The sequence below is a fragment of the Sturnus vulgaris genome, chromosome 29, assembly GCF_052056855.1.
Source record: "Sturnus vulgaris isolate bStuVul1 chromosome 29, bStuVul1.hap1, whole genome shotgun sequence".
NCBI classification, from domain to species: Eukaryota; Metazoa; Chordata; class Aves; order Passeriformes; family Sturnidae; genus Sturnus; species Sturnus vulgaris.
In genome coordinates, this window is record NC_142271.1 from 5507547 (window position 1) to 5534365 (window position 26819).

Below are 26819 nucleotides of genomic sequence, written 5' to 3' on the forward strand. Positions count from 1 at the left end.
CCAAAACATCTGCCCTTCCCAAAACTGCCCTTCCCAAACAAGAACATATAGAGACACTTCAATCAGTTCCCAACTTAAATAATCTTTTTCAGTTCACTTCAGGGAGAGGAGTTTCCTCTTGTCAGGCCATAGGGACTTCTCCCAAGAAGAAAAAAAAAAAACAATTCTCTCATGGCTTCCCAAAACTGCCCTTCCCAAAACTGCCTTTTCCCCATCCTCCTCCATGGAACAGGCCCTGAGCTGGGTTTGGTGCCTTTAACCCACACTGAAAACTGAATTTGGGGCTGTCCTGTGCAGAGCCAGGAGTAGGACTTGGTGGTCCTGTGGGTCCCTTCCAGCTCAGGATATTCCATGGTTCAATGTTTTTTTTTTTTTCCTCTTTGAAATAAGGAATAAAACTCTACAGCCTCTGCTGAAAACAGTGAAATGTCCTTGCTGCTTCAGCCTGGCTAATTACAAATATAACAACACAGCAGAATAAAAATAAGAAAATTTAAATGCAAAATATAAAAAAAAAACTTCATGGAGCTTCCCCCCTGCAGTGCCTTTAAAAAGCCTTCTAAAAAGCCTTTTACCACATGGCTAAACACACCTTTATTTATTATTTTTTAAGAAAAGGGCATAAAAGAACTTAATCCAAACTAAATATTTAAGCAAACAGCAATTAACTAACAATGATGAATGGTAAACAGTCCTAGTCCCACGCTAGACCGGGACTTGAAAGCCCGTTTATCTAAGCTAAAGCTGCTCAAGGGGAAAAGCAAGTTTATTGAGTAAACTTTGTCTCAGCCACCTTGCTATTAAACCAGTCCACACGCAGAACCTGCATCGTATATTCTGGGAGGAAATAAAAAAAAAGGAGCAAGAACAGAAGAACAGAACAGCCTATGGCATGGAAGTTAAAGTGCTGTGTGGAGCAATTATCCCTAAATAGAAAAGCAGGGAAAATACGAAGCTGTAAAGCTTCTCCTTCCACCCCCGTGGCCTTGGGTTAAAATGGGAAGAAGTGAGAGACCCCTGAAATTCCAGCTGCTGTCCCCATTTGTCATTCCTACTTATCCACCAGGAAGGAGGGAGCCTGGGAAGAGTTGTCCGAGATTTTATCCACGTGGATCCTTTTATTTAAATACAACATAATTCTTATATTATTATTAGCATTATCATAATTATCGTTGTTGCTCTTATTTCTAGTATTCCTATTTATCATTACTCCTATTGATATTATTACAATAATCATCATCATTATCAGCATTATCATGATTTTAAACCATCCTCATCACTCTGGAGACGGAGGAGCCGTGCCTTTCCCTCCCCTCGGGCCCGGGGCTGCGCGGGGGGGTCCCGGATCGAGAGAGGAGCAGGGGGACAAGAGGGAGGGGAGGACGGGAGTGGGGGGCGTGGGGGGTGAGCAGGGGATGGGCACGGGAGGAGCAGGGAGGCAGTGGGATGTGCGCGGGGATGGGAACAGAGATGGAGCAGGGATGGGAGCAGGGATGGGAGCAGAGATGGGAACAGAGATGGAGCAAGGATGGAGCAAGGATGTGAGCAGGGATGTGAGTGCGGTGTGCGCGGGATGCAGCGCGATGTGAGCGGAGATGTGCGCAGGGTATGCGCAAGGGAGGCGCGGGGATGCAGCGGGGATGTGCGCATGATGTGCGCATGATGTGCGCAGGATGTGCGCGGGAAGTGCGCGGGGATGCAGCGGGATGTGAGCGGGGACGCAGAGGGGATGCAGCGGGATGAGCGCGGGGATGCAGAGGGATGTGCGCGGGGATGCGGTGCGGATGCAGCGGGATGTGCGCGGGGATGCGGCGGGACGAGCGCGGACATACAGCGCGACGTGCGCGGGATGTGCGCGGGGATGCAGCGCAACGTGCGCGGGATGTGCGCGGGGATGCAGCGCGACGTGCGAGGGATGAGCCCGGAGATACAGCGCGATGTGCGCGCCATGTGCGCGGGGATAGAGCGGGATGTGCGCGGGATGTGCGCGGACTGCGCTCGGGCTGTGCCCGGCCCCGCTCCCCCCGCTCCCCGCTCCCGGTACTCGCCTGGCGCAGCATCCCCGGCCCGGCCCCGCTCCCAGTCCCGGGAGGCCGCAGCGAGCTGGGGCGGAGCGGGGGCGGCGGAGGCGGCCGAGCCCCCCCGTCCCTCCGGAATCCCTCGCAGAGGCGGCGGCGGCGGGGCCAAGGTCACCCCGCAGCGACTACAATTCCCAGGAGGCAGCGAGATCTGGGGAAAAGCCTCGGGGGGAGCGCAGGAGGAGTGAGGGGTTCGCTCCAGACCCCTCCGAGCTGCCTTTCCCCAGCGCTTTCCTCTTCTTCCCCATCGGAGCCGGGATGTCCCATCCCAGGGGATGGCAGCGCAGTCTTTGAGAATCCGGCACGAACAGACGCGAATCTATTTCGGGATTTTCCTCTGCTATTAAAAAAAAAAAAAAAAAAAAAAAGCAGCATGAGGAGAAATAAACGTCTGACGGTCGGGTTTAAAGTGCTGCGTGTTCCTTGCAGGGCTGCAGCCCCTGCGTGTGCCACTGCACATCTCCGGGACCACCTTCCAGGACCTCCGCAGTCATTAGTGGGTATTATCCTCACTCCCTCTTAGGAAGTGGTGGGATAATCGTTCCCCATTTAACGGCTGGGAAATTTGGCACAGCACACATTAAGTGATTTGCTGACAGGCACACAAGAAAATTGCGCTAGTCAAGCGTTCTCCCAATTATGCCATCCTTGGAACTGCATAATTTCCCTGCGTGATTCCAAACACGGCTCAGACTCCCTGGGCAGGGCTTCATCTCTGCAGAGTGTGCAGCTCAAATCAGCCGGCAGGACCCGCCCGTGTCCCCGCCGCGGGGCTCCTCCTTTGGGGGCACAAACCCGCAGCTCCGGGGCCCCGCTCACCCACCGCAAAGGTGGGCAGGACGCGCAGGTACAACCTGGGGGAGGTGGGGGGGACACCAGAGCTCTGGGGAGGCGGAGGGAGGCTCAGCTGCTCGGGTTTGCTGCACAAACCCCGGCTCCAACCTTCCGCAAGCTCCGCTTCACCCTCCGCGCCCTGCGCAGCTCCCGCAGAATTCCGCAGCCCAGTGGAAATTCCCCAGCGGTGCCAGCGCTGGGGCCTCCGGGGACCGGCAAAACCTCCCTGGACACAGCCAGGAGCTGGGGCGCTGCCATCGTGAGCAGCATTCCGGCCACCAGGAGGGACCCTGGGGAGCGGGGAATTGGGGGGAATTAAATTGGGGGGAGCGGGGAATTAATTTTGGGGGGGAGCGGGGATGCGGCTGCACCTGCCCCCGGGCGCTCCCCCGCTGCCCGCGCGGTTTTCCGGGCTCCCCTGCCCTCATTCCGATGGGCCCTGCCTGCCCAGCCTCCTAATCTGCACTAAGTGGGACTGCCGATGAACGCTGCGATAAATTTAGAAAGAAATCTTTGTGTGGGTCAGAGGAAAAACACGGCCCGGGGAAGCCGAGCGGCGGCGGCGAGCTCTCATTTCCCCGGGCTCGGTCCCAGCAGGATTTCTCAGCGCTGCGATTCCTCACGGAGAACCCAGAGGCAGCCACGGGGCTCAGAGGTGGGCCAGACTCTGCTGGAGTTCGTGAGCCAAGGATGCCTCGGTTTAAAATGAAGATTTTAAAGTAATTTAGTGGGAAAGGAGCGGGAGGAGGCAGCAGAGGCTGCGCTGCCCCGGCTCCGACCGCGACCTGACATTTCAGGCAGAGCCTCTTAAAGAGCAAGTTTGCCTTCCCCAGGACTTGTTTATAAGCAGGGAAAGCAGTTGTGCTTAATTCCTCTCTCGGGCTCCTGCCTGCACTGCCTGCTCCTTCCCAATCGCGTTTGTTAATCTCTTAAATTGTTTTAAAACAACAACAACAAAATAATGGCATTAGCGGTGCAAAATCCCCCGTGAAATCACCAACCCAGCCCCGCTTCCCTCTCTAAAATCTGAACATTTCAAACTGTTTTATCATTTGCTGGTGAATTATATTGTACCATCGTGAGCAGAGGAAAAGAATTTTCTGAATGTATTTCCTTTAATAAGCTATTAAGACCTTGTACTGCTAATTAAACTATTAATTAGACGTCTTATCATTCCTAAACACGTTAGCACGTTGCCAAAGCAGCAATGAGCCTCTGGGGCAGGCAGGAGATAAGGAAAGAAGGAAGATGCAAACATGAAGATTTAAAAAATAGGAAGGGGAAAAAAAAATCAAAAGAACCAGAAACAGCAAATAAATAACTCAGTCAGAAGGGTTATGTATTGCTTAATTTATAGGAATAAAAAAATAAGTAACTTGAGAAAGAATTTCCTACGTAGGAGCCCTTGGAGCATCTGTGCCTTACACAGGAGAAAAAGGGACAGGACTTTTAAAACCTTTGTTTTTCTGCAGTCAGAGCAGTGGAACCAGAAGTGGAATCCATCTTCCCCAACGCCAGAAGTTTGCCATTAGAAAATTAACAGAAAAAACTATTCCAAAATTGTGGGGTTTTCCTTCTCCAGAAGAAAAACACGAAGAATTTTCAATAGGAAGATCTTAACTCCGAGGAATTTCTGCATCTGGCTCCACACCGACCCACAAGCAGCACCCCAGGCTCACCCATCCTCGTCTTTTTCAAGCACACGAGAAGTGCCTGTAATGCAAAGAGCTGTAAATAAATATTTATTTATTTTGAGGGGAGATGGAAAAGCCCTACACAGATGCTTTCTTTTACCTGGAAAGCAAAGACAGAATCATGGAAGCATTAAGGCTGGAAAAGATCTCCAAAATCAAGTCCAGCCACAAATCCAGCGCTGCCAGGTCCGCCACCATGGCTGGAAAAGGAGGAAAAAAACCAAAATGAGCTTGATCATCACCCTTTTCCAGCTCTGGGAAATGCCTCTGTGGCATCTGATGGTGGCTGAGGTTTAGGCTGGCTCAAAACTAAACCAGAGGGACTGAGCCCAGGACTGTTCCCTGCTGTTTCCCTGGCTGGGATTCCAGGCATCTCCTGGCCCCACTCGTGCTTCTCCAGCTTCTTCCCTGAGGTGAGACCCAGGATGTCACCAGAGCCCTCCTGTGCCACCGAATTCCCTGGGCCAGACCAAAAATCCTGCCTGGCCTTGCAGGGGATGGAGCAGAAAAAACGGGAGAACTCCCACAGGAGTTTTGCAGGATCCAACCCTGAACAAACAGATGAGAAAGGAATTGATGTGAAACCCACGTTAGAAATGTGGAAACATCAGAAATTCCATCGTGGATGTTCCCCACTCCTGGAACGTGAGCTCCAAGTCCTGCTGTTCACAGAATTTCCATAATCCCATGGTTTCACTGAGCCCGGGGCTGCACTGCAGCTGGGGCAGGACCCATTTTTTGGGAGCAGTTTGTGCCAGGGCAGCATTCCCCGAGTTCCAGCTGCCCTCTAGAGCCCGGCTCTGAGCGCTCCGGCTGAGCACAGCCAGCAGAGAGCAGCATCGGAGCACGAATGTGCCTCCCCTGCACAGAAAAAGAAAAAACAGAAAAAAGGAACCGCTTTTCTCCATCCCAGGATCGGCTGTGATGGGGCTGTGATAGTGCAGGGCAGGTGTGTTCTCACCTGCTTTTATTGGGAAAGGATGAGACATCCAACGGAGGGACACGGTTAATAAAAATGAATTAAAACTTGTTTGGTTTCATCAGTTTGGCTTCAGCAATGCACAGAGTAAGGCACCTGCAACTCACAGGAGAATTTTGAGGTAGTTCAGATAGGAGGGTGTTTTTCACTTCTGGGAAAAATCTTTGATTTCAGCTGGCAGAAGGATTTGGGGGCTGCCTGGGTGGGTGGCAGGTTGGGAAATGGACAGACATGGCATTCAGTGGCAGCGTTGCATTTCTATCTATTTCTATTTCTATTTCTATTTCTATTTCTATTTCTATTATTTCTATTTCTGTATTTGTATTTATATTTAGCACCTTGTATTCCCCCCCATTCTTCCCCAGAGGATGTTTTCATGCCAATTCTTTTCCTCTAGAGGGTCCCTTTCAATATGAGGCTCCCCACCAGCTGAAGACGGTTTGGGAGCAGAGTGGAACATCAACCAGGAGCACCTGCATCAACCTGGAACCACGTTTATGGGAAATCAGGCTGCTGTTGGAAACTGAAATGGATTCAGACCCCCCAAAATGGCCCAAAAAAGCAGCTGTGAGGCTGCAGGGGATGGTGAGAGGAGGGGGCAAGGAAGGAATGCAAGGGGACTGATAAGGAAGGAATAATAATAAAAACCTTTTCAGGCGGGCCAGCGCTGTTTACACACAGGCAAAAAAAAACTTCCTGAGCTGGAAGTGCAGCCTTGTCCAGCCTTGTCCAGCCTTGTCCAGCCTTTTCCGCTGGCTCAGCAGCGGCTCTGCTCCCGGCATTTCCCCCAGTCTGGCGGATTTGGAGAAATCTTTTGTTTTGCCGGAGCACTTGACTGTAACTTTATTGTCCCTGCTTGGCCGCGGGACATCCCCTGAGCTGTGAAAAGTGCACCTGAGGTCTGATGAGATCTACAGCTCCTGACACGGCGCTGATTAGATAAAGGATTTCCAGGAGGAAAGGCGGCCCCAGCCTCTATCCCACCCCCAGGCTAATCAAGAGAGCTTGCCCTGGGAAAGGAATTTGGTTTTCCTGCATCTGCTCCCCTCGCAGCCGGGCTGCCAGAGGTCAGGCTGCCCCAAAACACCAAATCAGGAGGCAGTGGCTGGGGAGTGTCCCCTGAGGAGTTCCTGGTGTGCCTGTGCCAGGGAAGCAGCGCTGGGAATTGTCAGACATCCCAGAGAGGAGAGGGGATCAGGAGAGATCCCCGTTCCCAAAGCTCCTGCCCTCAGTGCTGCTGAGCATCTCCACAGAGCTTCCCTGAGTCCCCCTGCACATTTTTGGGGCAGGAAATGTTGCAGAGTGCCCAGAGTGAGGGAGAATCCCCAACATCCCTCTCAGAATCCCAGGATCACTGAGGCTGGAGAATCCCTCCAGGATCATCGAGGCCAATCTGTGCCCAATCCCCACCCTGAGCCCTGAGCGCCACGTCCAGGTGACACCTCCAGGGATGGGCACCTCCCTGGGCAGCCCCTACCAAGGCCTGGCCACCCTTTCCATGGGGAAATTCCTGCTGCTGTCCACCCTGAGCCTCCCCTGGTGCAGCTTCCCTGCTGCCAGGTCAAACCCCAGCCCTGCACATCACTCTGGAGTCTCGTTTATTTTTCCAGGAATTAACTGGGTGCCTTAAACGTCCAAAACCAAATCAAACGAAACGAGGTGTAACAGCCTGCTGCACGTCACTCATCCTGCAGACGATTTTTTTGGGAATGTGCTCAGAGCCAGCCAGAGCCTTTAGTCATGGGGTTTGTGCTGGGAAAGAACCTCTCAGTGAGGCGTTGTCCTCCCATCCTGCTGGCAGCAGCCAGAGCCACGCATCCCACAGGGATAAACACGCTGCACTTCCAAGGACACAACGGAGAAGCTGGTTTTTAGTACTTAATTATTTTTCTTTTTCAACCGGGATTATTTACAATGAGATCTGGGAGAAGCAATTCACACCAAAGCAAACAGCCTGGAATATTTTAATTGTGTTTAAGCGACTCTTGCACCCACAAGAAGCAGCCCCAGGTGGTGATGGATGCTGCTGTCATTGCTTTGAGCACGGTACCAGAAAAAAAAAACAACCCCTTCCCCTCAGGTGTTCAGCACTGAGAGGAGGTTGGGCTGAATTCACTCGTGAGAGGGTAGATCAGCTTCAAGGGCCATTTTTGGGCTCGTTTTGGGTGTGGAGGTCGCTGCTGGTGCTGTGCTGAGCCACCAGCAGCACGGGGCTGGCACAATCAGGGCTTTGGCTCCCTAAAAATGTGCTTGGGATGGGGAACAAACCTGCCCAGGGTCCCTGGCTCCCACCGAGCTGCCGGGATGTGGCTCCAGCAGCTTTTCCCTCGGGAGCAGGACGAGCACAGAGAGGGCTCTGAGCTGCTCCTGCTCCTGGGGTTTGGAACTTCCCAAAGTGAGAGCCCTGCTCTCTGTCCATGTCCCTGCTGCTGGTGCAGAGAGAGGAGCAACCATTGCAGAGCTGGGGTTTTGTCTCCTGCTCAACCCTCTGGGAGCCCTTTGGCACCTCCCATGCCCAAATTCCTGTCCCAGGCACCCACAGAGCCCCACGGCCCTAGCCAGTGTTCTCCATCTCACTCAAGGGATAAATTGCTGGCTCTGCCTGTCACAGCCCTCAGCCCCTGGCAGGAAGAGGCTGGGGAAAGTTTTTTCCTCTTAAAAAAAACTTCAGGACACAGTCCTGGTAGGATTCAAAGAGAAAGAAGTTGACATTTCAGCCTTCAATTCCATGTGGAAAGTTTTACACAGAGCTTCAGCAAATTCTGCTGGAGTAGGAAGTAATAGGAGAGCCCCAAAGCTCAGGAAGGGGTTAAATGCCTGATGGTCTCAGAAGAGGAAGAAATCCTGCACTTAAACATAAAGATGAGATTATAAACAACCTTGTTAACCAAAACTATCTGAAACCTGAGAGGCTTTTGTCACTGCAATTCCAATTTAACTACTTTAGTCAGCCTAACATATTGCTACCAGAAATCTGGGCTGCTTGGAGTCCAACTCTGCCTCTGCTGGAAAGCTGGGGAGGGCTAAGGGCACTGGCATTTGTCCTGATGTTCTTCTAACAACAAAAGCACAGAACAGCTGCAGAAAAGTGTTCTGTGTGGTCAGAGGGGAGGAGGAGGAGGAGGAGCGGGGGGCAGAGGAGCAGCTCTAACCCTCAACGTGCTTTAGGCTGATGTTGAAGTTCTTCACAGAGACAATAATAACAATCGAGAGCGTCTGCAATTCCCTGCGTGTCTGTCCACAGAAATCTGCCCTGCCTGTCCCTCTGGTGGCTCTGGGCTGGTCACATCTCGGTGTCAGCAGGGCTGTGCTGCCGGCCCGAGTGGCCGTTCTTGGAGGACGCCTGGCCAGTCCCGTTCTCCTGGGTGGCCCCGTTGAGGCTGGGGAGGTTTGGCTTGTCCTGCAGCTCCGCTGGCTCCTGGGATGGTGTCATCAGCAGGGTGTTCCCCTGGCTGCCGTGCTCCGTGTAGTAGGGGTCTTCAGCCTGGCAGGGACACAAGGGACAGAGTCAGGGAGGGGAAAGGGCTGTGGGTTCAGGGCAGGGGCTGCCCACGGTCCCCAGGCAGAAGGGACAAACAGCCACAGCTCAGGGCGCTGCTCCTGCTGACAAGAAGGGTCCGAACCAAGAAAATCCCCCAGGAACTGCAGTTTTTCCTCCAGCGCCTGCAAGAGAAGCTGCCAAGTTTTGTTGTTTTCTCCTAACCTGGTTTTGGAGCTGACCTTGCCTCTGCCGGCCACTTTGGCCAAGAAAGAATCACCATCAAATGGAAATTGTCTTTTTTTTTCCCCCTCCCCCTTCCTTTGAAGTGCAGAGCTCGCTGCCAGGTGTGGCAGAATTTCACCTCTGCAGGGCTGGGTGCTGCTGTTGCTGCGAGGAGCAGGTGCCTCTGGAGGATCCCAGAGCTGCCTCCAGCCCCTCCCAGGAATTCCCCAGCCGTTGTGCAGCCCTGGAATTGGCAGTGGGGATCCCAGGTGGCAATTCCCAGCTGGAATTTCCTGAGTAGCTCACTCAGTCCCTTTTCCATGGCTGGGCTGGGACTGGGATTGGCACAGGCTGGCCCTGCTGCCAGCATCAGGGACATGGAGGCAGTGTCCCTGCCCCTGACACAGCATTTCCCAGCTGTGTGCTCTGAGGACATCCTTGCTGGCCAGGAAATGTCCTGAGGGCCTCCCAGGACGTAGCTGCTGATGCTGGGAGTGATGGGGAAATCATGGCCTGGCCTCACTTTACTCAGGGTCACGTCCCCAGAAGTCACTGCTGGGGAGGAGTCCTCAGGGTCAGCCCTGTCTGGAAAGGGGAGAATGGAAATAGGAAATTTCTGCCTCTTTCTTTCTCGATGTGTTTTATTACCACGGCTGGTGGGGAGAAATTGCCTTTATTACAGCACGGGTACAGACACGGGGCTCACACAAGGAATGGAAATTAAAGGGCGTCACTTTCAATGACACATTCATGAGGTTTCAGTGGCTCTGGAGGGGTCTTGCTGGATGAGTTCTTACCGCTGAGCAAAAATAAGTGTTAGACCTGGAGGTGGGTGCTGGAAAGGGGCAGTGCTGCTGCAGGAGCTGAGTTGGGAAGACCAGAGGAAGATTCCCCTTTTGGAAGACCCCCTCCCTCTATCCCTGCCCCTCGCCCTGTCCCACGAGCTGGGGACACACAGGGGGGTGAGCACAGAGCCACAGGGGATGGGGATCCCCCTCTGCTGCCCCCAGCACCCCCTGGGCTCTGGGCTCCTCTCTACCTGCGGCTCTGCCACCTGTAAGCACTGACCAGCCTCTGTCCCGCGGGGCTCCAGCTGCGCCTCTTCATCAGGAAATAGCCAGCCAAGCCCAGGAAGGCCAGCAGCAGCCCAGATGTGACCAGGGCAATCAGCGTCTTCTGGGAAGGGTCCCGGTGGCTCCTCGTGTTCTCCTTTTTAAGGGATTCTATTCCAAACTGGGGAAACAAAACAACACCAAAGAGAGCCGGGAGTGGGACAAACAGGAAACGTTTGCATCTGCTGCACAGGCTTCAAACAATGCAGCTCCTCACCTCCCTGGGAGACTGCACGTAAACAGAGCTGGGCTTTGCTGCCCCGGCTCTGCCCCAGCCCTGGCAGCGCTCACAGGCTCATTCCCAGCCTGCATCTCCTGTGGCACGGCGAATTTTGTCCTCTGGAGCAAACCCCGGGGTTTAGAGCACCCAGCTGAGATCTCCCAGTGCTGCAGCTCTGCCTTTTGTACCCTGAGAAACACCTGGGGCTCAGCCCCACGAGCCAATTGCATTCCCAGGAGGAATTCAGTCATGCCAGCCTGCTCCTTTAAGGAAGCAGAGTGCCAGTTTTATCCTGAGAGTTATTGCTGGGGTCTAAGCTGTGCTGAGAAAATGCTGCAGCATTTCACTGAGCCATTCCAAGCATTTCTGCCCCCATGGGTTCTCTTGTGCTGCATCACAGCCTCACTGGTGGTTGGCTCCAAGCACAGAATCCCAGGTTTGGGTTGAAGGGACCTTAAAAATCATCCAGTGCCACTGCTGCCATGGGCAGGGACACCTTCCACTGTCCCAGGGTGGCCTTGGACACTGCCAGGGGTCTCTACCCTCCTCAGGCACCTGCAGACTGGAGGCAAGCCCGAGTCTCAGCATCTCCCCCACCTCAGCTGTCCATCTAAAGCTCTCATCCCTCCACCCGGCCAGGCACTTTTCACAGATGAATTTGCTGAAGGGATTTACCTTTTCCCAGTGAGACTTCTGGAGCGTGTTCAGGAGTTTGTCAGGATCTGCAAGGTTTAAAACAGGAGAGCACATCACACACAGGTGACACACGAGGTGTGTACATCACACACAGGTGACACACACGAGGTGTGTGCATCACACAGGTGGCACACACAAGGTGTGTACATCACACACAGGTGACACACACGAGGTGTGAACATCACACACATGTGACACACAAGGTGTGTACATCACACACATGACACACACCACATCCACACATTCCATACATGAATCACACACTCTGTGCCCAGGGGAGCCAAGGCTGCTCCTGGGGGCAGTTCCAGGGCTCCAGGGGTGCAGCAGGAGCCCGGAAGAAGGAGCAGAATTGCAGAGGGGTTTCTCCTCCCAGGATCTGTCTCCCAGCCCTTCCCCACAAGGAATCCCTGCCCCACTGCCCACACCATTGTCTGGGGATCCCAGCCAAGGAATGAGCTCCACTGACCTTTCTCTCCTTTGAGGATGAGGAGCAAACAGTCCCTGTCCAGGCTGGATGGAGTGAGTTTGATCTCACAGGGGGACTCCACGGTGTGAGTTCTATTTTCACATATTGCTTGCCATAAATCCAACCCCTTCATCTCTAAAAATTGTTCCTGCGAAATTTTCAGAAAGAACAGCCATTAAACCGAGCAAAATGAGCAATTGTCTGCCTCAGCCATGCTGGTGGAGGTGTTGTACTTTCCCGTTTGAATTTTGGTGGCTCCTCTGTGTCCTGCAAAGTCAGACCCTCCCCTCCCACTCCAGCACTGCCCACAGCCCCAACACCTTGGAGGTGCTCATTTCTCTTGTCTTAACTTAATGAGAATAAATTAAATGGGGATATTATTAGCAACTCTTGAAAATGGCATTTAAACAAAGCTAAATTTAGCCTCTGAGTCGCATGGCAAGTGTCCCCAGTTTTTGGGCTGGAACAACTGAAGAGCCCTATTGTTTCAGAGTCCCAGGCAGGGGCTGAGAAAGGAGGGAAATAACAAAAAACCATTGAACCTTCCTGTTTAGGAAATGTCTTCAGTGTTTTTGCTAGGTTGCTGATCAAAGGCTAGGTAAAAAAACCACAAATTTCTCACATTTTAGAGCTGCACTGTGGGGTGGAAGAGGAAGGGGAGTGAGGAGCTGCAGCCTTTGCAGGCCAGTTTCTGGATCAGACAGGATGGGTTTCCTCCTGGGGGCAATTTTCAGCCACAGCCAGGCTGGAGGACAGAGCCCAACGTTGCTCAAACCCTCTCAGGCTCCCTGGCACCCTCCCAGCTGGGCCAGTGGCCGAGCCGTGGCTGTGCCCACCCCAGACACAGGGACAGCTCCACTGAGCCCTGCCCCGCCCTAAATCCCACCTCTGGGGAAGAGGAGACCCCCCCTTGTCCTGGCAAGGGCTCAGTGCCCTCCTCCCTCTGCCCCAGAGCTGCCCCAGGAACCACGCTCGGGTCCCTCCATCCTCCGGGCTCCCAAAAATGCAGAAACTCCTCCAGGGGAGAACAACAAACAAATCATTTTCAGCTGTTTCTATAGAGCTTGGCTCGGGGGCAGGAAGGCCAAGATGGAACAAGAGACCCGAGTGTGTATTTTCCTTTCTCTGCTGTGGAAAGAACTCATCGGAGTGTCAGAGTTTCCCTTTGCAATTAGCAGCACCGGGTGCCAGCTGATTGCTCATTTGCCCTGGAAAGGCCAGCAGCAGAGGGGACACACGGTCCCTCCTGGCTGATCTCCTCCAGAACTGCTCTTATCTGGTTCCCAGGTCCAGCCTGAGCTGCTTGGTCCCAGCCCAGGGCTCTGCGGTGGGAATTGGGGATGTTTGGGTTGCTCCACGTGCAGGGAGGGTTTGGGATGGGTTTGGGTTTGGGATGTGTGAGCCATGGCTCTGGGGGATGCTCTGGATCCATCCGTTTGCACACGGGCTGCACAAACCCTGTGCCCAGGCGGGATCGGAGCCCACTAGATGGCATCTGAGATCGGAATCGTGGATCCCAGTGGAGCTTCCCTGTGCGTTCCTGCTCCAGTGCAGCCCCTGTAAACAGGAACGAGCCTAAATGCCATTTAATCACTCATCTGCAGAGGAAAGCCAAGGCACACTCACTCATCCCAAGTGGCAGCAGCATGGCTCGGTGACAAAACTTAAATTGTGTGTTTTATATGTATTTCACACCCAGGGCATTGTTCTCTCACAAGATCCAGCACCTTCCACCCTCTGGAGCAGGCTGTGCCTCCAGGTTTCTTCCTCCCACCCACAGCAGACCCCTCGGTGTTATAAATGCCTCATTTTTGGTGCACAAGGCCAAGGACAGTCACAGAGAGCCTGGGATTCCCTCAGGAGCTGTTGGGGACACTGAGCAACTCCTTCCAGTGCCCTGTTTTCTTTCCTAGGGCACTTGGCAAGACAAAAAAAGGCACTTTTGTTCCCAACAGGGAAGAGGAAGAAGAAGAACAAAGGCAACTTCCTGTTGGACACGGTGGGAGATGCTTTAGAAGCTGAACCGACCCCAGAGCTCAAAGAAAAAAAGAGGATTTATGCAATGGGGAGGTCGCATTTCCCCTGGAACTGCCGTGATCCCTTTGGGATGCTCCTGGCACCGTCCCCTCCTGCACCAGCCTGGCCCAGCCCAGCTGCTCTGCCCAGGGGTCACTGGTGGGAGCTCCCCCACCCCGAAGAGCCCCCCAGGGGTGCTGGGGGACCCTCGCAGCCCCCCGTCACTCACGCAGGTGTTGGACTCGTTGAGCTGCAGGCAGATGGCTCCGGTGTCACCCTCGCCTCTGGCACCGTGGCACCTGATGGCAGGGAGGGGAGGCTGCAAGGAGAGCACAGGGCTGGTGTCAGTGCCCTGCTGGGGGGTTTTTGGGGACGGCCCAGCCCCCCCAGGCAGCCCCATGCTCACCTCGGGGCCGGTCCTGGCCGTGGACAGGGCTGTGCTGGCAGATGGCTCTGGAGGATGCTCCGGGGTGGTCACTGAGCTGGTGCTGGCCACCGTGGGGCCGGAGGTGTGTGTGCTGGCCTTGGGCTGTGTCCCTGGGGGGCTCTGGGTTGTGGAGACCCCCGGGCTCCCCTGTGGCTCCAGGGGGGTGCCTGGCAGTGATGTTGGGGCTGGGCTGGGCTGGGAGCTCGTCCCCAGTTGCCCAAGGAGCTCTGATGATGTCGGGCTGGTGGCCACAGACGTTGCTGTGGCTTCAGCTGGGAGGAAATGCAAAGAGAAAGGCACAGGAGAACTTTAACCCCTGTCAGCTCTGGCATGGCTGAAGCACAATATTGATTTGTCAGGCAGCAGCAGCAGCAGGAGCCATTGGCTCTCTCGGAACCCTCATTAGCCCTGCTCGTGCTGCTAATTGCCACACACCCCCCACGGTCAGGGGACAATGGGCTCCTTTTGGGGCGAAGGTGCCACTGCCCAACCCCTGGCATTGCCCTTAGCTCCTGCTCACCCCGAGGCTTCCAGAGACCCCAGACTGCACCAGGGAAAGGCTCCCTGCATCCTCTCATCCCTTCAGAGCCCTGCAGAGCCTCAGCTGGGCCTCCCTCCATGGGATCCCACACTGGTTTGGGTTGAAGGGACCTCAAAGCCTCTCCAGTGTCCCCCTGTCACGGCAGGGACACCTCCCACTGTCCCAGGCTGCTCCCAGCCCAATGCCCAGCCTGGCCTTGGGCACTGCCAGGGATCCAGGGGCAGCCACAGCTGCTCTGGGCACCCTGTGCCAGCCCTGCACAACAATTCCTTCCAAAAATCTAATTTAAATCTCTCCTCCTCCATCTTAAATCCATTCCCCCTTTTCCTCACCTCCCCAAGGGTCTCTTCCAACATGTGTGAGATAAACATTACTGAGCTTTTTGTTTTGACCAGGATGGGGCTGAGCTACCTGGTTTGGGTGTCCCCAGGTGGGATTTTTTTTTTTGGATGGAATTAGAGCTTTTGACCACACTCAGCCTCTTTGTTTTTTGAGAGCACAAACCATGCCTTAACAGTGCGAGCCTGTGCACTTCATAAATCTAATTATCAACACAGAATCCACCAGGAATCACAGAGGGAACAAAGGGAGAGGTTACCAGAGGTTGTTTTGGCACTGCTGGTGTCTCCTGTGGCTGCTGTGGTGGCAGTGCTGGCAGTGCTGCCTGTCCCACTGCTGCTGTCCCTCGCTGCCACGGCCGTGGCTGTCAGTGTGGGGGTGTCTGTCGTGCTCTCAGCAGCAGCACAGCCTGAGGAAAGAGGGAGCTCTTAGGGGAGAGGGAGCTCTTAGGGGCTGCTGAACCCCCAGCCCAGCCCTGAGCCCCTGGGGAAAAGCAGGGAAGGTTCAGCTGCTCTCCCAAATTCGCTTTTTCTTGCCCCAAACTGGCAGGAAGCCTCGGGAGAGGCTCAGGGGTGAAACTTTTCATCTGGGGGAGCAGCAGAGTCCGGTGCAGCCCTGGCAGGGGCTCCAGGGCTCTCAGGAGGAGAAGGACAGGCTCGTTCCCACCCTGGTGGATGCACAAAGCTCTGCACAAAGCTGGATTTCAGAGTTTGGGTTTATAATCCTGGGAGGAAAGAATCAAGCCTTGGAAGAGATCACTTGTGTGCCTCAGGATAGATAAGTTGGATTTACAGTTGCAGGCACAATCTCAAAGTAAATAGAAACATTCCCACTGGCTTGGGATCAGCCCTGACTCATGAGTGAAAACATCTTTGGAGGTAAAGCAGAATGTTTGGAGAGTGGTTTGCTGCTCTAACTTAAAGTTTATATATTGCTTCCTGCTGCGTTGCAGAGATGACACTTCCAGCTTTTCCTTCAGAAATGTGAGTGTGAGTCAGTGAAAATGCATTTCTCCCCATTCCTTCACCTCCTCTCTCCCTAAGATCTATTCCCACTTTTAACAAACAGCTTCAGTCTCTACCCCAGGGCTCGTGGTGTTTAAGATTCTTATCCAGGCACTAAAGAGAAAATCATACAGAGTGTGTTGTTTCATTTGTAGCTCTGCCCAGGGGAGCCCCAGCTCCAAGAAAAGTTACTTCATCCTCCCAAACCACCCTGAGAGATGGAGCAGCTCTGGCAGGTCCCGAGCAGCCGCCGGCGCCGGCTCTGGCTGCGGGCAGGATCTGCTGCCAGGGGAGCAGCAGCGGGCACTGGGAGCTGGGATTGGCACTGGGAGCTGGGATTGGCACTGGGGAAGGGCCTGGAGGAGCTGCTCTGTGTCACCACGGCACGGCTTGGCTGGGCCAGCTCCTCAGAGCCTGCGGGGTTTGTGCAGAGCAGAGCCCGAGGGCACCGGGGCTCGTTTTGGCCGTGGGGGCAGAGCTGCTCTGCTGCTCCTGCTGTGGAAAAATGGGGAAATGTGGGGTCCAGACTGGTCCTATCCATCCCATCCCATTATCCCATCTCATCCCATCCCATTATCCCATCCCATCCCATTATCCCATCCCATTATCCCATCCCATCCCATCCCATCCCATCCCATCCCATCCTGCAGCTGCTCTGGGGGGGCCCTGCTGAGGGCTCGGTGCAGGTGTCTGGAGCTGGAATTCAGGTTCTGGCACAGCTTTCATTTCAGGGGGGGAGAAGTTCCTTCTTCTCCAAGACAATTCAGTTCCAGCTGGTTAAGTCACCGAGTTTTCCTGATGACTTTTAACAAATCAAAAGCAGGAGGTGGGACGGCGTGCCCAGAATAAGGAGCAGCACAAAGCCAGAGCCAGCCCTTACGCACAACTCTGTGTTTTCGTGGCCACGAGCAGGAAATTTGACATCACCAGAACATCACCAGAACAATGCAGCGCCTGGGCTTGACCTCCCCGAGTGCCACAGCCACCCAAGCCCCTTTGAACTCTTCCAGATGTTTGTAAAGCACCCCAGGTATTTCTAATCAAAGCCTTTTCAGCACTGAATACTGGAATGGAAGCCTGGCTGTAGCTCAGTGTGATCTGGGAGAGGAGCTGTCACTTTGGATTTCTTTTTCTTGCCTTTCTTGGAGCATGTGCAGGGGCTTTTCCACAAAACATGGATGAGGTTTTTTTGTAAAATCTTTGGGCTCATGAGATAAATAATGATCCAGATGTGGGCTGGATAATCCACGTGGTGCTCAGCTAAAGAGGGTTATTTATTGCACCATACATTTTTAATGGCTTCATTAAACTTTGTCAGTTTGTTAGGATTGAGGGTTTAGAATTTAAGCCAAGCTATTTATTAACCTGGGAGAAATCTTCACCTGGCAATGCAAGCACGTGCAGGAGCAAAACCATGCAGAGATGGGAAAGAAAATTGCACTTCACAACACCCATTGTGTTCACCCACCTAGGTTTTAAAAAGGAAATGATTTTTTGAAGATATTTTAATAATGGGGCTTAGGAAGGATCTTAGATTGAATAAAGAAAAAGCAACAATATAAATGTTAAATTTGCTCCAAGACTCATCCCTGAGCACTAAGGCAGAGCCATAGAAAAGCTCTGCAGTGGCAAAGGTTCAGGAAAGAGGAGGAAAGTTTCCATCCCTGTGTCCCAATCCTGCACCCACAGCAAACAAAACTGAGGGAGGTGAATCCCACTGGAAATGTCTGGGCAGGACCTGGCTCAGATCTCTTGGTTAACCTCTGGCTCAACCTTTGGCTCGTTGGGCACCTGACACACAAGCCCTGGGCCAGGGGAGCTCCTCCAGCTCTGTCTCTGACAGAATTTATTCCCAAACTCCACGAGCACTCCAGGGGCTACGGCCAAGGGATGCCCTGAGCTGGCACAAAGGACACTGCTGGTCCCAGGGCTGCAGAGGAGGGTGGGGAACCACGGGATGCACAACAGGAGGGTAAAGTGACCATGGGATGTAGGAGTAGAAGGTATGGAACCATGGGATGCAGGAGAGGATTCTGGAACCACGGGATGAAGAAGAGCAGCTCTGGAGCTGTGGGATGCAGGAGGGTATGGAACCATGGGATGCAGGAAAAGAGCTCTGGAACCATGGGATGCAGGAGAGGAGTTCTGGAACCATGGGATGAAGAAGAGCAGCTCTGGAGCTGTGGGATGCAGGAGGGGAGGGTATGGAACCATGGGATGCAGGAGAGGAGGGTATGGAACCATGGGATACAGGAAAAGATCTCTGGAGCCGTGGGATGCAGGAGGGGAGGGTATGGAACCATGGGATACAGGAAAAGATCTCTGGAGCCGTGGGATGCAGAGCCCCAGCTCCCCCCAGCAGCCCCTCCAAGGACTCCAGCCGGCATTACTCACTGCCTTTCCAGCTCCACAGCTCTCAGCCATGTGGCAGGAATTCAAGCGGGTGGAGCCCTCTTCCCTCTGGAAATATCTGATAAAAAAATCCCTTCCCTCCCCCTTTTCCTTCGCCCAGACAGGATGTGGGTGTGGGGCCGGGGGCTGGGGGAGCCCCCCGAGCTGCCACACCAAAGCCCAGCTGCTGCTCCCAGGCTTTCCTTGGGATTGGGGCCTCTCGGGCAGCTCGGGAGCCCAGCACCTTCCCAGGGTTGAGATTTCTCCTGGCTGGAGCAGCAGCTTTTAAAGGATGTTAAACTCGAGCAGCTGGAAGTTTTAAAGTCTCTTTTTTCCTTTCCTGATATTCAGAACTTTCCTAAGCGTTGCAAAGGGAGTGGAGGAAAGGAAGAAATGCGTGAAAATGGCAAGAAAAGAGATTTTTCTAAAAATCAAGTTTGGCAGAGATGAATGAAAAATATATAAAAAAGAAAGATGAAAGGTTAAGTAAAGAAACAAAGTGTTTTTATTAGGTCCAAATACAGTCCATACTCCCTTTTCCATGTGCACTCTGAGACAAGCACAGGACAGCTCTCCATGGGCTTTATCCATCCCCAGTTTTCCAGCACAGCATCCTCCCAGGGCTTTGGGAGGGTCTGGGAGCAGCAGCCCACTCTGCAGACCAGGGCTGGCTCCAAACCTCCCCCTGGCACTCAGGAGAAGCCCAAAGGAGCAGGCAGGGGCCAAAGGAGAATTTCCAGGGCTTTGCTGCCTTCCAGGCTGGGTTTCCCAGGGAATTTGGGGTTGGACCAGGCTGCTCCCGGCTCTGCATCCCAGAACCCAAACTCCATCCTCCCCTCACCACATCCACACACCGCATTTGTAGGACTCCTGCCCCTGTCCCAGCGTGGCACAAGGGTTTTTTTTTTTTCCTATAAAACACGTGGTTTTAGCTGAAGGTGTCCTGGGAGCAGGAGGAGCCCGGTGCTCCCACCCTCAGCAGCGCTGCCAGCAGCAACTTGAGCCCAAACCCACAGAACTGGGAATTCCATGGCAGTTGCACAACTGGAGCCTTTGATGGATTCTCTGGGACTCCCCACGGAGCTGAGGAACAAGCAGAGCCCCAAGGATGAGCTGCCTGATTTTTCCCAGCAGCTACACGGAGGAGAAATCAACCTCCTCCCTTTTCCAGCCAGGAGTATCCTGCAGGAATGATGGGCTTGGGCTGGGCAAGGACATTTTGCAGCATTAAAGCCCCTGCTGCCCAGTAGCTTTGCCCTTCCAAAATCCAAGCTTTGTATCACTTTTCCATCACTTTTGTTTTGTACAAGGAACTCGAGGTTTGGAACTCGAGGTTTGGAACTCGAGGTTTGGAGCTCAAGGTTTTCCTCACACCTTTGTCTCACATCCTCACTCAGTTCAGCCCAGCCTCACAGTCCCAAATGTCATTTTTCTCAAATAAAATTGAGGGTTTTTTTCAGTTTCTGTAAAATTAACACAGGCTGGAGGGTCAGCCAGCAGCTCAGGTGAGCAATTTACCTGGGCAGCCAGGGGAACATGAAAGGAGCTCTGTGAAACAAGAGAACAAAACCCAGAGAATTCCTGCAATAGATCTCGTCGCTCACATTTGTGTGAGTAAGAAAAAATTACATTTGAGGAGACACCCGCAGGCTCCTGGCTCCTGTCCCAGCACACCAGGCAACACACAGAGTGCTGCTTCACTTTTTTAGTCCTTTTTTATTACCTCATGGCTGTTGGGTTTGGGACAAAAAATGATAATATTTCCCTAAAATATAACCCTTTAAAAAGTAGCACCTAGAGAAAATATCGGTGCTGTTATTCATTGCTTCATATGATGAATATTTGAAGAGCTGCAATAGGAGATTTTAATATTTATGGAGATTCATTTGATTTTCAGCAAATGTTTAGTTCCAACCACAAAACAAAAGCGTGGCTCATTTACACCAGAGCAGGCTGAGAGACAACTTGAACTGTGGCTGCACTCCTTGCCTGCTGCATCCCCATCCCCTGCTGCTATCCAGGATTTTGTGGGGACTTTGGATCCCCACTCCAGCCCTTTGCAGAGCAGCCGTGAGTGAAATGTCACCGCAGGGTTTTTGGGTGGGACTGAACCCCAAACTCCTGGAGAAGCCTCTTCCCCCCGAGCTGCTGCTCCCAGGAGCTGCCCCTGCTGTGACCAGGGGGTTTTGGGGTGTCAGGGGATTTTGGGGTGTCAATACTCACCAGCCAGCTCCAGCACGCAGGCAGTGATGCAGAGGAGCTGCCTCCACTCCATGGCTGTGAGAATTCCCAAAAATCAGCGTTCCCTGCTCCCAGTGCAGCGGGATCCGGCCGGGCTCCTCAGTCCTGCAGCAGCTCTGAGCTCATGCAGCTTGGTTGGAGTTCAAGCCTTTGAGATCACTCACTTGTGGGGTGGGTTTCTCTTCAGGGGTTGTGCTTGTGGCTCAGGACTGCGAGGTGGAGTTTCTCCTCTTTGATTTCCCAGTTTTATATAGTTCATGGCAACCTCACTATCACTTAGGTAATTTTCTCCTCCCCACTTTCCTGCCAGCAGCTTCAAAACAAACAAAAGATCAGCCCTCTCCCCAGCAAAGGATCCCAAAGGCTCGCTGGGATTAACTCTTTCCTGAGAGCTGCTGCTTTCCTGTCCAAGGGACACAGCCTGATCCAGCTGGATGCAGGGATTGCAGCCCAGCCTCCAGCTGAGCTTCCCTCAGAGCAAAGCAAACCCAGCCCGAGGAGAGCAGGGATGTGGGCAAGCCCCAGGTCCAGCCCAGCAAGTCCTGAGTGCAGTCCCTGCACTATGGAAAACAGGGGAATGCTGAAAATGGGCTTCAGAATCAGGAATTTTCTCAGCAAATTAAACAAGGAACTCAAGGATGTGAAATCATCGCTGACCTGAAGAGAAATAACTCCCTTAGCTGCACTAAATCAACTCCAGTCAAACAGGGAGCACGAATGAGATGGGCTAGAGAAGGTCTGGGGCAGAGAAAAACCCACAGGCAAGAACTGTGGCATTAAACCTGGAGCAGGAGCAGGACAGGAGAGCAGAAACTTCCCTGAGCTCGGGAGGAATTCTCCGTGGGAGCAGCACAGAACTCTGGCTGCAGCTTCCTTGCCAGGCTGAGCCTCACCAAGTGGGAAACTTGGCTCCCTGGTTCTTGAGTGACTGCACTGCAGACACACGTGGGAGCAGCTCAGGAAGGGCAGGGTGAGGGATGCTCTGTGTCCTGGAATGGTCCAGGCCAGGCTGGATGGGATTTGGAGCACCCTGGGATAGTGGAAGCTGTCCCTGCCCATGGCAGGGGGTGGAATGAGAGGATCTTTAGCATCCCTTCCAACCCAAACCAGTCTGGGAGTCAAATTTTGGCCTTTAGGTATGAAAAAAAATCAGAGATGAACACTTGGGAAACTCAACTCCGGTTCAGTCTTAATCCCATCTTTTCTTTTATAGCTGGATGACGAGGTGACTAAAGGAGTCATTAGGAACAGGAAATCGAAAAATGAGGTGGACAGGAAAAAAAGCAGTGGAAAGGAGGATGAGGAAGCTCTTACTCAATGAATTATCTTTGTGTGGATGATCCTGTAACACTTCTACAATCACAGAATCACAGAAACTGGTTTGGGTTTTAAGGGACCTAAAAACTCATTCCCTGGGCAGGAATGGCCATCATTTGGCTACAGCCAGAAAAGGATTAAAAAACACACAAAAAAAGGAAAGGATGGTGTTCTTACAACGAAATCCTCAAATAGTATTTCCACATTTATTGTAGGACAAAATTCCAGTAGCTTTTGCTTTTAGCATAGTAAAGGAGTTTGGATGAGATGATGTTTGAATGTCCCTTCCAACTCAAAGCGTTCTGTGATTCTGTGGCAGGAAAATGATTCTTGGAAGGAAACATCTGTAGCTCAGCAAAGGGCTCCAACATCTATATAAAGATTTCTATTATGTTCAGTAATCCATTGCTGACTGACACAGGCACACAGCTCTATTAAAAGCCAAAATATCCTGGTAAAACGGGGTCTAAAACCTGAGTGTGGGCACAGCCCCGCTGACTCCAACAGCTCTCATCACGAATTTTCCCTTTCTTCCCTTTTTTCCCTTTTTTCCCTTTTTTTTCCCCTTTTTTCCCCCTTTTTTCCTCCCTCACACACACACACATTGGGAAGCGCCTGACTCAGTGTGTAACCAGGTTTTACATTGCATATCAGCCCAGAAAATGAATTCAGAGATGAAATGTGAAAGGCAGAGTGAGACAGGAGTCTTATTTAAATAACAGATATGTTTTTGTCTATGAAAGTGAGAATTTGGGTTGAATAACATGACTGAAAATCAGAGTGGTAGATCCACGGAGTAGTTTGTGTTGAATAGACATTAAATACCATTCCCTCCCACCCTGCTGTGGACACTTTGCACAGCCCTGGCTGCTCCTGGATGAAAGAAACCAAGGGGATCATCCTGGTTTGGCTGCTGGGTTTGTCTCACCTTTCAAAACCAGACCAGAAATAGAGAGCTGGACTAAAAATAGGCCAGGCCGGGTCTGGCAGACACCAGGCACGGGAAGCTCGTGGGTTTGGTTTCCAGTGGAAGCTGGTTTGGATTGGAAGGACATTCCTGTGTCAGGGATGTGGCATTTCATTCCTGTTTGTGCTCTGCCCGTGTCAGACCATCCCACAGAACTCCTTTTGGGAGAGAGGCTCAGCCAAGCCCAGGAAAATCCAACATTTCCTCAAAGGAAGAGCCACAAACCACAGAATAAGAGACTTATTAAGATTATTCTTGAAGTGACTGCACTGTCCTCAGAGGATTGCTGTGGACAGATTTAGGGATCTTTCATCCATCCAGCACTCGGGGTTTTGAGCCTGGTGGTTCCTGTGGCTCAGGAATTGCTGTGCTGGGCACACAGCACGGGGTGGTGGCAGTGGGACCCTCCTTCCCCCCCAGGGCTGACCAAAATCTGACCCAGCCCAACAAGGATCAGGCCAGGCTTTGTTGTTGGATGTTTCTGTGTACACACCTCCGAGCATATTCTAAATATCCCAAATATCCAGCTGTGACCAGGCCCTGCAGTTACTCCTGTTTATTCCATGAGTGTTTCTGTTTATTCCACATCACCTTTTCTCATGGACACAATTCTGTTCTAAACCTGTTTGAAGTGACCCGAGCGTGTTGCGAGCAAATCCTGCAGAATTATTCCCTTTCTCTCAGAGCCCCAACACATTTTTATGGCCAGAAATTGCCAGACCACAGCAAGGAACATGCCCTTGAATTATCTCACAGCACTCAGCATCAGCTGTATCAGGTTAACAACGCCTGAGCCAATTCCAACCCAACATTTACAGGATCAAGTGTCCAAATTTTGTACAGTACAGTGATGAAGGCTCGCTCACATGGGCTGGGATTTTGTCCAAGCGTTTAAGGGTGATTGAATTTAATTGTAAATGATGCAATAGACATATGGCTGGGAAGCTATATGCCAGGAAACATGTTTTCTATAAGTATTTTAGCAGGCAGATGGCACACAATGGTTTCGGTGCAGTCATTTCCTCACCTCTTAAAAGTTACTATTTCGGACAGATGAAATAATCCCATTCCCACCATCCTCCCAAGGCAGCAGCACTGCTGACCCAGAGGATGTGCAGTGTTTGAGGGCTATTTCTGTGCAGAATCACATCAAATAAATCAACCTCACCGCCGCCTCCCCATTGCCATTCACGAGTCTCAAAGCTTTTAAAGAACTTTCCCACTTAAACTGGAGCGAGTAAAAACTCTGCACGGCACTTCCAGAGGCACGTGGAGGCACTTGGAGCAGGGCCACACCACGGGGAAACCCCAAAAGACACAAATTCTGCATCCCAACCCTCAGCCTGAGCAAGCAGAGTGTCCCATGCCCAGACAGAGCAAATTCTCTTTCTGGGAATGACATCCAGCACGGTCAGACCCCAAAAACTGCTGATGGAGGAGGAGGGGATGCTACAGGAGGAGATCCAGCTTTTGGGAATGATGGGCAGCCAGAGCAGAGCATGGAGCTGCAAATTAAAAAAAAAAAAAAAAGGATTTAGTGAAGTTTGGTTTGTTTGTCCTTGGAAAATGCTGTTGGGATCACATCTGCTTTGGTGCAGCACCAAATCCTGCTCAGGGCTGAGCAAAGGCAGCTCCTGTCCCTGCAGGAGAGCACAAACTCTGCTCTGAGCAGATCCCAGAGGGATGGAGTGGTGGGGTTCCATTCCAGAGGGATGGAGTGGTGGGGTTCCATTCCTGAGGGATGGACTAATAGGATTCACCTAAAAAAGGGCAAAGTGCCCCCAAGCTGCCCTGGCAGCACCATCCTTGTTGTGATTTCCTTAAAATCCTTCCATCCATTTGTTTTACCGTGCTGGCATTTGCACGCTGCTGTAATTCTATTGTAACTCTCGGGGCAGGCGATGCTTCCTTCAGAATCTCCATCCCGAGCCTCCTGCCAGGGCATCCTTTGTGGGAAGGCAGCTCTGGAGAGGTTGGTGCCTCAATTTCTGCACCAGAGCATCCTGAAGAGCCCTGGGAGGTGCTACAAGGTGTCCCTGAATCTCTTTTTTTTTTTTTTTTCCCCTCCAGGAATTCCCAGGACTTCAGTGAGAGCCATTCCCCTCCCAGCTCCACCATCGGAGGGGGTTTTTGGAGGAGTTTCAGGGCTGTTGTTGGATTTTCTGGTTCTCTCTGCTGCCGCTGCTTGCGGTGCTGATGGGGAGATATCATCTCCATGGACCTCCTTCTTCCCGTCTCAAATCCAGGAGGGATTCCTTCCCAGCACAACAAAGGGCTTTATTTAGCCCTGCCGCTCGGTGTTTTCCTGCCTGTGCTGCTCCAAGTGCCACCAACTGTTTCCAGGTCACTCCGTGCCCATCCTGTGCCAGAATTCCTTTTTTTTTTTTTCTTTATTTTTTTTTTTTTTTTCTTTTTTCTTCCACCGGTAAAAGCATCCCCTCCTCGCAGGCTGCTGGGTTCGCCCCTTTCCCGCCTCGTTTTTCCAGGCAATTCCTCCCGACTCGTTCCACCTCCGGTGTTGCTGCAGGAGAATATTCCTCTGGGGAAGAGTTTCATGGAAAAACGCTTAAGTGCCGTGATTTACATCGCAGCCTGGCCCTTCAGGAGGGATTAAAGAGCTGGGAATAGCCCGCAAAGCGCTGAGCGCGCAGGAGGCACTAAATGAGCATCGCCTTGATTAGATTTGAACCAACAGGCTCAGAGTAAAAGTTTCAGGCATAAAACTCCTCGGCAATCTCTCCAGCAGATGGTTTGCCTGACTGGAGTCGTGTGTGCAATTCATATTTGCTTTATTATTTGAAGATATTGATTTTAGCAGGATGATCATACCGAGCAATTTGTTTTAATAGACCACTTTTATTAACAGTGTGTGAGACTTGCAGCAGCCATGCATCTTTCTTCCTTTCTTTCTTTTTTATTATTTTTTTTTTTTTTAAGATTTCCGAGAGCATTTGGAGTAAAATGTATGATCCGAAGAGCACAAGTGTGAGATTCTGCAGGGTTTTTTCAGCTGTTTCTCTTGGAGAAATGGTTCTGCTCTGTGTAAGTGGGTGAGTAGTAGCTGTGCAAGAGGGGGATAAATAGCAGGGCACAGTTATGGAGCTGGAAGGGTTATGAAGAGGCAAGAATTTGCTCAAGTTAAAAAAATAGATTCTATATAGATATATAAACCACATATATATATGGGTTTTAATTCTAAAACCAATATTTTAATTGCTATCCTGTCCCTGAAAGTGTCCAAGGCCAGGCTGGTGAGGGCTTGGAGCAACCTGAGAGAATGGGAGATGTCCCTGCCCATGGCAGGAGTGGAACTGGAGGATTTTTAAGGTTCCTTCCAACCCAAACCATCCTGGAATTTTATGATAATCCCTTGGGAAGAGTAAATAAGTGAATTACCCACCTCTGCAGGGTGCAGCTGTATCCCTGTGTGCCATCAGGTGCACAAAGAGTGATTTTAGGCAGCAGCTCTCAGGGCGTTGAGGTACCAAGATACCCTCAAAATCTGGGGTTTTATTATTATTATTATTATTATTTTTTCTGGAAATTTCCCTATTAGTTTGGATGCACCAAAATGAGTTGAATATACCAGGAGCAAGAAGGAGCTGCAGGATTGTGAGAGGGCAGAGCTGGACCAGCCACATTCCTGTCCCCATCCATCAGATTCTCATTAACCTGATTTCATTGATTGCTTTCCATTGCTGCCCCCTCCAAAATGTTTAACTGTAATAAACAGCAGCACCATGAAACACCGATAAAAATCATTAAAGCATAAGTCTGGTAATTCAGAACGGAGA

General features: G+C 52.0%; 2 protein-coding genes across 3 annotated transcripts; one reads left to right on the plus strand and one right to left on the minus strand.

The window, feature by feature from the left end:
* The first annotated feature begins 1362 nt into the window (after positions 1 to 1362).
* LOC148220955 (uncharacterized) lies at positions 1363 to 7700 on the plus strand. Of its 2 annotated transcripts, none has more exons than XM_088180528.1 (2): positions 1363 to 2925; positions 5983 to 7700. In XM_088180528.1, exon 1 carries the CDS (start codon positions 1697 to 1699, stop codon positions 2264 to 2266), a length of 570 nt encoding a protein of 189 aa, XP_088036654.1. In that variant the 5' UTR covers positions 1363 to 1696; the 3' UTR covers positions 2267 to 2925; positions 5983 to 7700. The 2 variants fall into 2 exon arrangements, with proteins under 2 accessions (XP_088036654.1, XP_088036653.1); XM_088180527.1 differs by lacking the exon at positions 5983 to 7700 and adding an exon at positions 4385 to 5636.
* On the minus strand, positions 7451 to 21173 carry CD34 (CD34 molecule). The gene is made up of 8 exons (XM_014872646.2): positions 20724 to 21173; positions 15365 to 15514; positions 14205 to 14497; positions 14028 to 14117; positions 11783 to 11930; positions 11296 to 11342; positions 10357 to 10521; positions 7451 to 9069 (listed from the first exon to the last, which is right to left on the minus strand). Exons 1-8 carry the CDS (start codon positions 20773 to 20775, stop codon positions 8869 to 8871), a joined length of 1146 nt encoding a protein of 381 aa, XP_014728132.1. The 5' UTR covers positions 20776 to 21173; the 3' UTR covers positions 7451 to 8868.
* Positions 21174 to 26819: the final 5646 nt, after the last annotated feature.